At 45.5% G+C, this 12755-nt stretch overlaps 1 protein-coding gene across 20 annotated transcripts in view; it reads left to right on the forward strand.

Annotated features, from left to right (window-relative positions):
• Positions 1-12755, forward strand: part of TCF7L2 (transcription factor 7 like 2) — a 197252-nt gene that overhangs the window by 1109 nt on the left and 183388 nt on the right. For 12 of the 20 annotated variants that reach the window (XM_038578812.1, XM_038578817.1, XM_038578821.1 and 9 more), the window contains exon 4: positions 11970-12038. The exons of the other annotated variants lie outside the window; for them this stretch is intronic. In XM_038578812.1, the coding sequence (XP_038434740.1) occupies positions 11970-12038 (69 nt within the window). The remainder of the gene's footprint in view (positions 1-11969; positions 12039-12755) is intronic. 20 annotated transcript variants of the gene reach the window in all.

Genomic DNA, 12755 nt, shown 5'->3' on the forward strand with positions numbered 1-12755 from the left:
CTCCTCCCCTCCCCGCTCCCCTCCCCCGCTCGCGGCCCAGGCGGCCCGAAACTCTCCAAACTTTTCTGCCTTTTGTGGACTGGATTTGTTTGCACTTCGCCATGTTCTTGCTTTCAGTTTGCTGCCTCGTGATGTTGGGGAGACCTTTCTTTCCAAGCAGGGCTTTGTTGGGTTGGTGGGAGGGCGGGCGGGGCCGGGGGGAGGAGAAGAGAAGACAACTTTTTTTTTTTTTTTTTTTTTTTTTTTTTTTTTGCGCTCTGAGTCCCCCTCCCCCTGCGGCGGTGGTGTTTGTTTCTTCACCCTGGGAAGAGGACTGTGTGGCTCTTTCTTTGCGCCCTCTCCCTCTCCCTCTCTCTCCCTCTCTCTTCCTTCCCTCTTCGGCGGCGTCTTGGGTTTTCCCCGGTTAACCCCTTGGCTGCCGCCGCCGGGGCCGGGGCCGGGGCCGGGGCCGGGGCCGGGCTGCGCCCTGCGCGCGGGCGGACCGCGGTGGCCCCGCAGGCGTTGGACGCGGAGCGGGGAGCGCGCGGAGCCCGGGGCCCTGCAGGAGCGCCTCGGCGCCCTCGGCTGCTGCTTTATCGAGCTTTCTAGGGGCGTTCGCTGGCTCGCAGCCCCCTCCCCGCCCCTCCCCCCAAGGTCACGCTCCCCAGGCCGGCGCCCCTGCACACTCGGGGGGCCCTGGGCTGCCTCTCTGCGCCGCAGCCCCGCGGGGTCGGGAGCGCCCTGGGCGCGGTGGCGGGCTCGGCGGCCCGGCGCGCTGGCTGCGGGCTCTCCTGGGCCGCGCCGAGCGGGGAGGCCCTGTGACCGGCCCCTCGGCGTGAGTGCAGCCGGGGAGGGCCTCCTCCGAGCCGCTTCGATGCATTTCTAGGGAATTTTGGTGCCTCGGGGTTTGGAGCCGGGTCTGCGTTCGCCAGCTTCCAAGAAGGCCCTCAGTGGGCCCTGGGGGCGCAGAGACTAGGGTTTGCCGGCCCCAGGGGTGTGCAGAGGGTCAGGGAGGCCCAGGGCGCCTCCCCTTCACGGGAGTGGGCTGCCGCTCGCGGGCCACCCAACTTTGGGGGCCCCCAGGGCGGCACCGGGTGCCCTGGCTTCGCGGGTGCTTTCCCGCAGCTTGCGTTCCGCGCCCACCCCCGACGTTTGTTAATAGGGCGCATCCCCTTTCCCCGACCGGCCGCTGCCCCCTGCCCTCGCCCTGAACCCCTCCCTCAAACTGCCCCCCCCCTCCCCTCCACCACCTCCCCTCCAGGCCCCCAATCCCACCCTTCTCTAAAAAGCCTGGATTGCCAATCTCTAGAAGCAACCCTCTGGACATTTGTGCCTCGTTTCCCGGGATTGTCATTTTGCACCTTTTCTGGTTTTGGTTTCCCCCCACTCCCCCCCCCCCCCCACACTCCTTATTTACACACACGACTTCTGTATTTTTCGGTAACTCGAGGTAGCAATTTGAAATCCTGTATCCAGTGTTCAGCAGCCGTGGATTCGGTGCTAATGGCCGAGCGAGGGCTTGCCGGTCGGGAGCCGATCCGATCTACAAGTGTTTTTAAGCATTAAAATATTAACTATCAGGTTTTACTTGTTTTTTGGGCCCTGGCAAAAAAGGGCAAGGGCATGCTAGACCGGTCATTTTTTATGGCTAGGAAAGAGAAATAATTATCCCCCCCCCCCCCCCCTTCCCTGTACCCAGGCTTCTGCAGGCTTGGGAAGCTGGTAGAGCGGTTCAGCCCGACCTCCTCCTGCAGGGCCCGCTCTCAGGCCGCAGGGGCCGGGCTGTGGGGTTGCAGCTGCAGGGAGAGGCTCTGTCCGGTTTCGTAGTAGAGCTCATCTTAAAACCCGAGCATTCGGCTCAGAATCAGAGGGTTTGTGTCCCAACCAACCCGACCAAGCCGCATTCCAAAGTAACCCTGAGAATTTCCTACTCTCCTCCCCTCCCCCTTCGATGGATTCCTCCCTGGTATTATTTAAAAAACCCACTTCGCCATCAGAAAGGCCATCTGAATGTTGAGCCTTGATGGCGGGCTTCTTGGCCTTCTTGAGTCTTTTGCAAACTCCGGGTCTGACCCGCTGGCAGTCTTGCCATACTGTCGCCTGAAACTTGAACACAGTTGTGCTGTGCTGTAATTAGGAAACAGGGAAATTGTTAAAGGCAAATAAATGATTTCCCGGTGCGAAAAGGAAGGCTCCCAACCCTCGGTCCCCTTTGTGGGCATTATAGGAATAGACCGCTCTAGTTATTTTAATTGTGGACGTAGCGGGTGGCCTTGTGCTGTGACATCAGATTGAGTAGGAGAGGACATTTCTGAACTCAGTAGGCAGTTTTGAGATTTGCATGTCAAACACCAACAGACATCTTTGTGTGTAACTGCCCCTTCCTCCTTCCTCTCTGTTACCTGGGTTAGGCTCTGTGCTCCAAAATTAAAGTTATTTATTTAGGCCAGTAAGCAGAGCGATAGAAATGGGGACGGGAGGCTGTTGCGTGTCACTCCTGACGTCTTCGATCAGAGGGCCGGCTTGCAATTCCAGATTTGATACAGCTGCCGAGGGCATCTATAGGCAAGATAGGGGTCTTTTCATGCTCATCTGAAATTCTCAGTGCTTCATAGAGTGTGTTTTTGAGGGCAAGGTGTAAAGACAAACTAGCTGTATGCTTTCTTCTTTACCCGACCCTCCTTGGTGGTGGTGTTTTTGCTACGGTTTCTGTTCCTTATTAGTGTACCTGTGAGCAGCTGCATCCTTTAAAAAAGCCAACTCTTTGGATCCCTGATTCCTGCTTTTCTATTTAAGAATGTAAAGAATTGAGGAGTATCGTTAAATCAGCTATGATGAATAATACATTATCTCAAGAATAATGCTTTAATTGCCGAAGACGCCGTAAAGCTCGATAGTAATAATTTTATTTTAAAACGACAAAGCTTTCTGCATAGCATTAATTTAGTCTTTGATACAGTAATAGGAATGGCTTTTAAAAAGACAGATTCGAATACAAAACTACATTAGGGAGAGAGATCTAGTGAAGTTGATGGGAAGTGATAGAACAGCAAATATTAGAACTGTGGTAACATTTGTATACTAAAGATAAGAGTATTGTTACCATATTAAAGTTGATAGGAAAAAGTAGTTTCACGGTTCTTTCTCCCTCTTGCCAAAGGAGAAGTAGGAATAGGGTGGTCGGGATTCTTGTTAGGTTTGAGATTTCTTTTTAGGACTTGATTATTAGAGCTCTCACATCTCCCTTTTATCCCAAAGTTAGTTGCTTTTTAACTGAGCTGTTTGCTACTAGGTTGAACAAATAAATAAGCAGCATCTTGAATTCATTTTTGAACTTGGAATCCAGCATTTAAAAGAAACCGAGAGGGGCCTATTCATTGGGGTTTTATTTAGCCCGGCAAACAACTTCCCTTTCTGGCTTGTGAAAAATGGATGTTTTTTTCCTCACTCAAACAACATAATCCTTTCTAATACAAAAGATTTAGACCTTAGAGTGTGAAGGGTTAATGGTGGTCCTTCCCTGCTTGTCCCCCCACCCCCCACCTTTACCCCTGATTGTTTTGACAACACTTTTCAAAGTGTGACATTCCAAGCCCCTACATAACAATGTAATATTACTGTAATTACACAGGTCATTACATTTTAAATAGAGAACAATAAAATGCTTATCGCCCTGAAAAAGAACAGGTGTTCTTGCCCTTCTTTGGTATTTATGCTAATTGTTTTTCATCTCCTTCAGAAATATTTATGGCGAACATGTTTAGATTCCAATCTCAGTGCAACAGTATTAATTCTGTGCTAATCTTTATAGGTTGGGGTTTAATGTCTGCAGTATGGATTATGGGCTCAACATTCACCCCATAAGTCATATTTTAATGATTATAAATTTAATATGCCAGCGCTTTGCAGTTTGTTGAAATTAAAGCTTTCTGAACCCCCAGAAACAAGCTATTAGGCAGTGGGGGGGTGGGGGGCGGGCTGAAGTGCTTATCTGGAAGAAGTGTTTTTGGGAACTTTGGACTGCTTAAGGGAAGTAGCTTTTACTGATGCCCCCTATCTGATTGAGAAAAGATTTGGAGGCAGACGATCCCGGTTCTTGCCAGGAGTCTTCCACCTTGATTTTAGTTTTACTGATACGGATTTCATTTAGAGTCACTGCTGGAAGCTGGTCAGCTTTCTGTTTCTTAGCAAGCTGTGAAAAAGTTACAGGAAGGTTTCCGGGGGCTGGCAAATCAAGAATGCTGTTCTGTTCGCAGCGCAGGATAACTGCAGTTCTGCGCGCCATTAAAAAAATATTTGCTTTAGAAAACTAGCATTTTAATAGTTGCACCAGAGGCTGTGCTTTCAAAGATTACAGTAGAAGCCTTTGCAGGTTTTGAATGCCTCCACACATCCCACGAGGTGCTTGTGTGCATGCAAAAAGTGCCTAGATTTTCCTTGGTTGGGAAATCCGGGTGCAACTTCTCTTACACATGCACAGTGGGTAAAGGAGAAGGTATCTAAGAGGATTTTACATTTTGTCAGATGTTTCACAACAGGGGCCCCCGAATCACATTAAAAATGCACTGTAGAGAAAGGACAGCTGCAAATTTTTGTGTGGACGCGTGTTTCTGGACCATGACTAAAACTCCGAGGACCTCTTCCCCAGCTGTCTGGAAGTTATGTGGAAGTTGGTTTATTGGCAGTTAAGTATGAGACAACCTGGATTTAGCCGAAGCTCTCTCCTACACAGGAAGTAGATGACATTATATTGGGGGAAGGGACGGGGCTGCAGGCAAGGAGTGATTTATTCCTTTTCTTGTTTTGTTTTTTAAACCTTGGAGCTGCCAAATAAATAAGCACTTTCCAAGGTGGTAGGTGTAAGCTTTTTACTTTTGGTAAGTGGCCTTAGATAATATCTGTAACCCACGTTTATAACTGTTCTAAGGTGACACATTTCAGAAGTTTTGAAAGGAGGGGCGAATCAATTCTTGGAGGCTTTTCTTTTTGAAGGGGTGTGTAATGTGGGCGTCTGAGTCTCTCCTGCGAGGGAATATTGGCACCCGTGTAAGTAAATCTTCAGCTCTGACTTATAATTGAGCACATTTGTGAAGGAAATGGTTAATTTTACAACCAAAGGCAAACTTGCACCTCGACAGGTCTGCTGAAAGAAATGTGCCCCAGTCCTTTGCTGGCAAGCGCCACCGGGTCATAAATCCACAGGCTTTATTTACAGCCCATAACACTTATGAATGTTAAGATATTTGACGCCACGTTGGCCTTATAATATTCAAGGTCCGCAGACATTGGCAGTAGCTCAAATTTCTCTCACTAATTATAAGCAGGGAGATGGGGGGGCAGGGTGGGGGGGAGCCCATCTCAGATGCTGCCCTCCCCCTTCCGTGACCCCCACCTCTACAATCTGAGCTTACTGAGACAGACACCCTCTCCTTTGGCAGCTGACTTGTACTTTTTCCTCTAGGCTATTGTTATACACATTTATAAAGAGCACTTTCAGGGATGGAAATTCAGTGGGGGCTCTGCACAAACGCCTTTTTCAAAAGCAAAGTTGCTCTAGCTGTTTGCATCTTTCTCCTTGTCTTCTGGTTTCTCCTTTTTCCTTTTTTTCCTTTCTCACTCTCTCTTTCATTCTTTTTTTTTTTTTTCTTCCCCTTGGACTGTGTTGCCTATATTGTGCATATTTCCCAGAACACTTAGAGAAACGTGATACGAGAGATGGCTCTTTAATTTATATGATGTTCCACTGAGCTGGAAGGGCAGATACGCACGTTGCATAGTACACTAGTTAATGTGAGGGTTTAAAAAAAAAAAAAAAAGTTGGGTGGGTGAGGAGAGTTGATTAAAGGAATTTAATGGATAAGAAAAAAAAAGTTCCAGGTTTCATTGGGGATGAGAAAACCACTCATTTGGGAAAAGTGCTCTATTATCTGGGGGGAGGAAACAGAAAAGTAGCCAGGGAGGCAGCATAAATGCTTGTTTAAGAAAGTCTAGAAAAAAATATGAGAGGATGGGAAAAAAATTGCGCTCGGGGGAATGGCTTGGTTGAAATTGGGAATTGGAAGTTTCTTATGAGAAGTGAGAGTACCATGGTGGGGGGGGGGGTGCTGTGAAAACCTATTGCTTTGCTCAGCATAGAGTAGCTCCAATCCATTCCTCACCTAAAATGCTCTATCTAGCAACAGATATGTTTCATATCAGTTGTTTGTATGAGGGTCTAGGGGTGGGGCATCTGTGGTTGAGACCCCGATGAGAGAGAGTGGGGGCCAATTATCCTGACGATTTTAATTTATTTTTTAAAAAGTGGGCTGTTCCAGTGTGTCTGTTACAAAGGGACCACATGGTAAAGGGGGAGTGGGTTTGTGAGGTGCATAGGTAAGTCTTGAAAGGGGGCTGATGGCTTTGTCATTTCTGGCCGGATTCTTCCCTCCACCCAGCCCAAATTTAAAGACTGAGGCTGAAAGGTTTTATTTTCTAATCAATGGAATGCAGAAACTTACTAGCCCTCAGGGACAGATATGAATCCCTTAACAGCTCATTACAAAGATGGGGCTGTGGGATCTATGAACGGGTTATCAGCCGTGGTGTTCTTCGGTTTTCCCAGGATAGGTTTTTCTTCCTTAGGCACATCTGATTTCGGGCTGGTCATTCAGCCTGTTATATTTTCTTCTTCTTCTTCTTCTTCTTCTTTTTTTTTTTTTTTTTTTGTCGTGAAGTAGCCCCAAACAGTTCTGTTTATGGGGGCAGGAAGGGCTATTATTAGTGGGATCAGCTCTGAAGGAGTTAAAATTGCTCACTAAAGTTTGGCATCATGAAAATAAATTTGAGGCCTGGTAGGCATTAGCAGGGCACAGCACATTTACAGAGCTTAATTAGTACGAACTGTAATTGTTCATGGTCTGCCAGAAGAAGTAATGTTCAGGAAAAGTGGAGTCCCTTCTCTTGCAGCCTTCAGTTTGAAACCGATAAATCACTTGCATATTTGTGTAGTGATTCAAATGGAGCTAGGACCTCTCCCATCCCAACATGTGGTAAATTGTAAAGTCAATGAATTGCAGATGTAGGCTACAGTGAGATTCTCCAAGAAAATGCAGAATGAATGGGAAAGAATGATGCTATAAATATTTACTGAGAAGATAACTAGGTCTCTGCGTGCTGGGCCAATTATGATGTACTAAATATATTAGCAAAATGCTTAAAAAATCGGGAGGATTTGTGTGGGTCTTCGGGTGGGTTGGTTTGTTTTGGAAAGTGAAATAAAAGGCACTATGTTACTGTCTTGTCAGTTTTATTAAGCCCAAATCACAATGGCATACCCAGGGAAGGACACATGAAACCCACATTAATGCAAATTAATTCGTTATGAGTTGCAGAGCTGTGACTGCTAAGTGGAGTAATGATAGGGCATCATTTTAAGAGTGTTAATGTAGCAACTTTTAATGAAAAATGCTGTGTTAGGAACATGTCTCAGCACCTTAGCCCACGTGTTTTTATACGCTAGAAATGTGTTTCGTACAAGAGCAGGAAACTTGATTCACTTCATCTCGTCCCCCCTCCCGCCCCTTCCCCCCAGTTTAAGAACTTTAATTATGTTTTGCTGTTTGAAGAAAATCTTCTCGTTTTTCTTCAGAAATCAGCCCAGAAATGCCTATCACTGTAACCAAGTTGAAGTTTTATTTTATTTTTGCACCAGATTGCAGTACCAAGTGGAAAAACAATGAATGTAACCCCCTACCCCCACCCCCCATAGACCTACATCTATAGCTTTCTTGAAGTGATTTCCCCCCCCCCCCCCCCCTTTTCTTTCATGGAAGATTTTGGTCTCAGGCAATGTTGCAAGTCTTCTTTTCCCAAATGTGAGTAGGTGGATGTGTATGGAAGCTGTAAAAGTTAATGATCATTCTCTGACTCATAGCTGATGGTTTCAGGTTGAGGAAAAGAAAAGAAAAATTAATGAGGGTAAATAGACCTTGGATGGAACATCGAGACAGTAGGAGAGATTGTTCTTGTGTCTAGAGGCATGCGTTTTGTTGCAGCAGAATTTCTAAAGGAGAATGCCAGGAAGTGAAAAGGGGATGCCTTTGTTAAGTTGTTGTTTTAGGATGGTACAAGTGTTCGATGTCTAGATCTGGGGAGGACTGTTTAAGCCGGCATACCTACCAGTCAGTACTGGTTTTGCCTTCCCTGGGGAAGTCAGAGGCCCCCTTAGCACTTTTTTGAAAAGGCGGCAGTAACCCAAAGTTCTGATCAGAAGTTCATTTTCCATTAGATCTAAGAGGTTCACAGCATAGGACTAGAGATGCTGTCTCCGTCCTGAACAGTGACTGATGACCTAAGAAAAAGTCTTAGATGTACTAATGACAGCAAAATTCTGTCTTTTAAGCTAATGACATGGAAATTAAACTTCAGGTGGCTCATGGTAGTAGCTACAGCGTAAAAGTAGACCCTAAATCCCCCAAACCAAAACCTTTTAAAAGGGGAATTAATCTGGATTCTTTTCTTTAAATAAAAAAGAAAGCCAGGTGATTCATAAAAACTGAACATAAAGCATATGCTCCACCTCTTCGCAATTTAGTGGAATGAAGAGGTATAAGGAATTGAACGTCATCGTACGTTCACGGAGTATTGGAAAAACCAACACAGGGTTTTTACTTATACCTTTGAGGATGAGATCTCTGTGGTTGAAAAAGTGGTTTTTCTTTCTCTCCTCTCTGGAAATCTCTGATGTCTTGTATCTGAAACATCAAATTAAGGGCCAGTGGTAGTGATTAGGAATAAAACAAGAGACATCTAGATATGGTAATAATATGGGAAGCAGCTCATTGTAAATTGTTGGTTTTTTAATTGCTGGGGAATTGTGCAAGCCCGTGTCAAGCACAGCCACATCTTCATGATTCTTCCTCTGGACAAGTGAGGGCCAGATCATCTGGGGGTGTTCGAATGGGTGGGTGGGCTTGGCCATTGTAAACAAGCACACGGGAAGGGAAGGTTTATTTTGTTGAAAGTTTTATTGGGAAGGAATTAAATGAAAAGTACCCTGGAGTTCTCATTTGGTGATGACCCAGGATGCTCCAGGGAGGCACCATGCTGAGGGCGCATTGCATGCCCATGGGGTTACAGCTACAGTCGCTGGCGAAGGAAGTGACAACGATGTAGAGTGTTGCAGGTGACCAGGAGCAGGGCCGTCCTAGGGGTGGAGGCATGTGGGAGCCTGACTCTGAAACTTAGATGAACCTTAGGTGGTCGCCTCATGCTGGGTCTCAGAACCTCCCCTCCTCTTCTGAAAAAGAAAAAGAAAAAGAAAAAGAAAAAAAAAAAAACTGCCATCTCTTGTTCTTTCCTTCCTTAGAGATTTTTACAGAGAGAGAAATGAATTCTTGCTCCAGTCCAGAATGCCAAGTTTTTACTGGGTCCTTGTATTTTGTCTTTGTCTTAAAAAGCTAGACTATAACGAACAAGGCATCTTTGTGTTTTATTGGGAAGCAAAAAAGCAGTTGGAAGTGTATGTTTAAGAAAACAGTATTTGAGAAAAGAGGGGGTGGAAACCCAAAGGAGAAACGAGAAAATTGTAAGTCTTTGTCAGTGTAGCTGGGGGAAGTTTAACTCCGGATCTCTCCCAACACAGTGGTTGCTGGCTGGCAGTGAAGATCTGATTGGAGCTTGTTCAGTGTATATTTATGAGCTGGTCCAGGTTGTTCCATGTGGCTGGACACCTGAGGAGGAAAGTTACATTGCTTGGTAGTATTAGAATGGTGTGTGTGTGTGTGTGTGTGTGTGTGTGTGTTAACTTTGTCCAACTAGATCCTTAAGGACCTTGCAGCTGCATTTTTACTGTTTTAATTGCGGCATTCTCTCTGGGATTGTGTTGTCCTGGTGGTGATTGGACTCAAGGATTAAGAATGGAACCGGACAAGTGAAAATTGAGTTTGGATTAGCCACAGTTTCATTAATTTATTCATAAGACTGTGATTATATGAAATTTTGTTTCCACGACATATACATAGTTATCAGGTGTCCATTCAATTTTAATTGACAATCTAAGATTCCTGTGGTTACCCTGAGTACAGATTGCCTAGGGGCTCTGCAGGGTTTGTGGGAAGAAAAGCTTGGACAAGTTTCCATTAAGCTCTGAATCAGGCAGTTGGAAAAGAGGAGAATAAAACCCTGCTGAAAAGGGGGACAACTTGTTACTGTTGCCTCTCGACTTAGAAGGAGGAACACCGCCCCCCCCCACCCCCCAAGAGCTGCTCTCTAGCCAAGAATTCCAAACTTTCCTAGCACAAACATTGTTTTAAGACGATGTGGAATTGTCACAGAAATTAGTGCAATCACTGTTTAGTGACTGGCAGTTTTCACAGAGAGGACAGGGGGGCAAAGGGCGCAAATTCATCTTTCTTTTTCCAAGATTCACTTAGATGAACTGCTTCTGAGTGGGTGGGGGCTGTGAGGGGGTGGGCTTATCTTCACTTGCTCTGTGTACATCTTGTGTTGTTTTAGGGAGCGTGATTCAGTGATTCAATCACTCTGCTTTGACAGGTAAAAGAAAAATGTGTTTTTGGCCTCATTTGTGTTGTTCCCCTTTTAACCTTGATTAATAAGCTTTGGGGACAAGCTGACTTGTATATAGGCAGTATTTTGGTTGTTTATTTGGAACAGATAAAATGATCTCAGAGCCCATTGTATGCTAAAGTGGGGACTTTTAGCAATATAAATTTAGACCTTTTTTTTAAAAATTTGATTACTTCTGTTTTGTGTTTGTTTTCAGTTGGTTCAAAAGTTCTTATGAATTTCTTTCTTTCTTTTTTCTTTTCTTTTTGTCCCCCCCCCCCACCCCCAAAACCCGTGTGGACTGAATGATTTTTCATGCAAGGACCAAGATACAAAATAATTGGATCTGAAGCCCCCTTGCAAGCTAGGTTACATTTTGTTCAGTAACAGAGAAGTGTTCTGGCAACAGCAGTAGGACAGGAACAGTAATAGCAGTGGTGTGGAATCGCAATGGATGCCTGTTGCCATGTGGGGAATGGGGAGTGATTTCCCAGGACCATCTAATTCCTTCTCATTCGTGTTCATATAGTGCAAATTGAAATGCATTTTCCCATATTGTTGAGATTCTTTAGTGATTGTTGTATCGTTTATAAAATAAATCAGATGGTGTTTGTTTTCCCCATCCATAGGATCCTAAGATTAACAAGTATTGTTTGGGAAAAAGAGAACTTGGTGAGGGATCTCAGTATTCCGTTGTATTTGGCAACACCCACCTCTTGGGTGGGGGATCCGTAGGGCTTCAGAGGGACAGGCCCAAGAGAGACCTCACTTTCTGTTGTGGAGAGTGTAGGGGAGCCAGGGGCCACTTTGGCAGTGGTTGGCTCCCTCTTTGGGGAAGTGTGGATTCCTAGAGTGCAGGCTGTAGAGATGTCCTGGGACTGATACCTTAGTCATTGCCAAAGAATGTATAAGGCTTTGGGTGGCCCCTGGCTTCTGCCTGGCACATTTATTTTTCCCCAAAATAGAATTGCGTTTAGGGGCAAGAGCCCAGTTGTTAGAATGGTGGGGAGCTTGTACCTGTTACAGTCTTGTGGCTTCTCAGAATCCTTTCTCACAACCTTTCCTCTTGCCTACGTGTCGCAATTCTGATGACTTTTTGCAGCACACAGTTAATTTTTCCGCAGCATCCTGCTCAGCACACTGGCTTCCTGTATGTTTTAATGGGCATCCGTCTTTCCTTTTCATGTCATTGATTCTCACTCCTGGCTCCCTCCCCCTCCCTTTTTGCTTATTGAATAGGTGCTTTTTTTTTTTTTTTTAAACTTTACCTTAGATTATTACGATCATCTTATCCATAGCAACAAATAAAAATACACAGGTCTTGATTGAATGCCAAGGCTGCAGTTCAATCTAGGAAGGTTTGTCTGCTATTCATAAACTGCTTAAGATGTTTTCTTGTAGTTTGTGACATAAGCAGAACGCTTTGATTTGGTTTCTTTCTACAGCTCCATTTTCAGTCCGGGAGCACACATTACTCTGCGTACAAAACGATTGAACACCAGATTGCAATTCAGGTAGGAAATGCAAGAGATCCTGAAGCTTGAATTGTCAATATGTAGGTCTCTTGTGTCTTTTATTCTCTGTCCCTTCCCCCAATCTAGATGATGATGATGATGGTGGTGGTGATGGGGGATGATGGGGATGATGGTGGTGATGGGGATGATGGTGGTGATGATGATGATGATGGTGGTGGTGATGATGATGGTGGTGGTGATGGGGATGATGGTGATGTTGGTGGTGATGATGCTGGTGGTGATGATGACGATGGTGGTGATGATGACGGTGATGGTGGTGATGGTGATGATGGTGCTTGTGGTGGCTGATTCACTGGGCGGAGGGTGGGAAACAAATAAATGAGCAGAAATGCTGCAAAAATGATTTAAAGATTTGGAGAGAAAGAGGAGCATGTGTTTTTTGTTAAGTTTCTTGATCAGGCGTGATGGGCACATATACCCTGGCTTGGCTCTTGTTTTTGGCTCAGGGAAGAATCTTCAGTTGGAAGTAAGATGAAGTGGCAAACTGAACTGGAAGAATTTAGCCGAGGGGAGGGAGAGGAGGCTGTGTGACAGCCAGAGAGTTGCTTCCGGTGGATCCAAATCATGTTAAGTGGTGCTAAGAATATCACTTTTGACCTGATTGTCCTGAAATGTTGATTTCTCTTGGACCTGTTGATATATGTCATTAAAAGTGCTGGAAGGGAGAGGTGACAGGTCCCAGCTTCTGATGAGTGT

The sequence above is a fragment of the Canis lupus genome, chromosome 28, assembly GCF_011100685.1.
Source record: "Canis lupus familiaris isolate Mischka breed German Shepherd chromosome 28, alternate assembly UU_Cfam_GSD_1.0, whole genome shotgun sequence".
In the NCBI taxonomy this organism is placed as follows: Eukaryota; Metazoa; Chordata; class Mammalia; order Carnivora; family Canidae; genus Canis; species Canis lupus.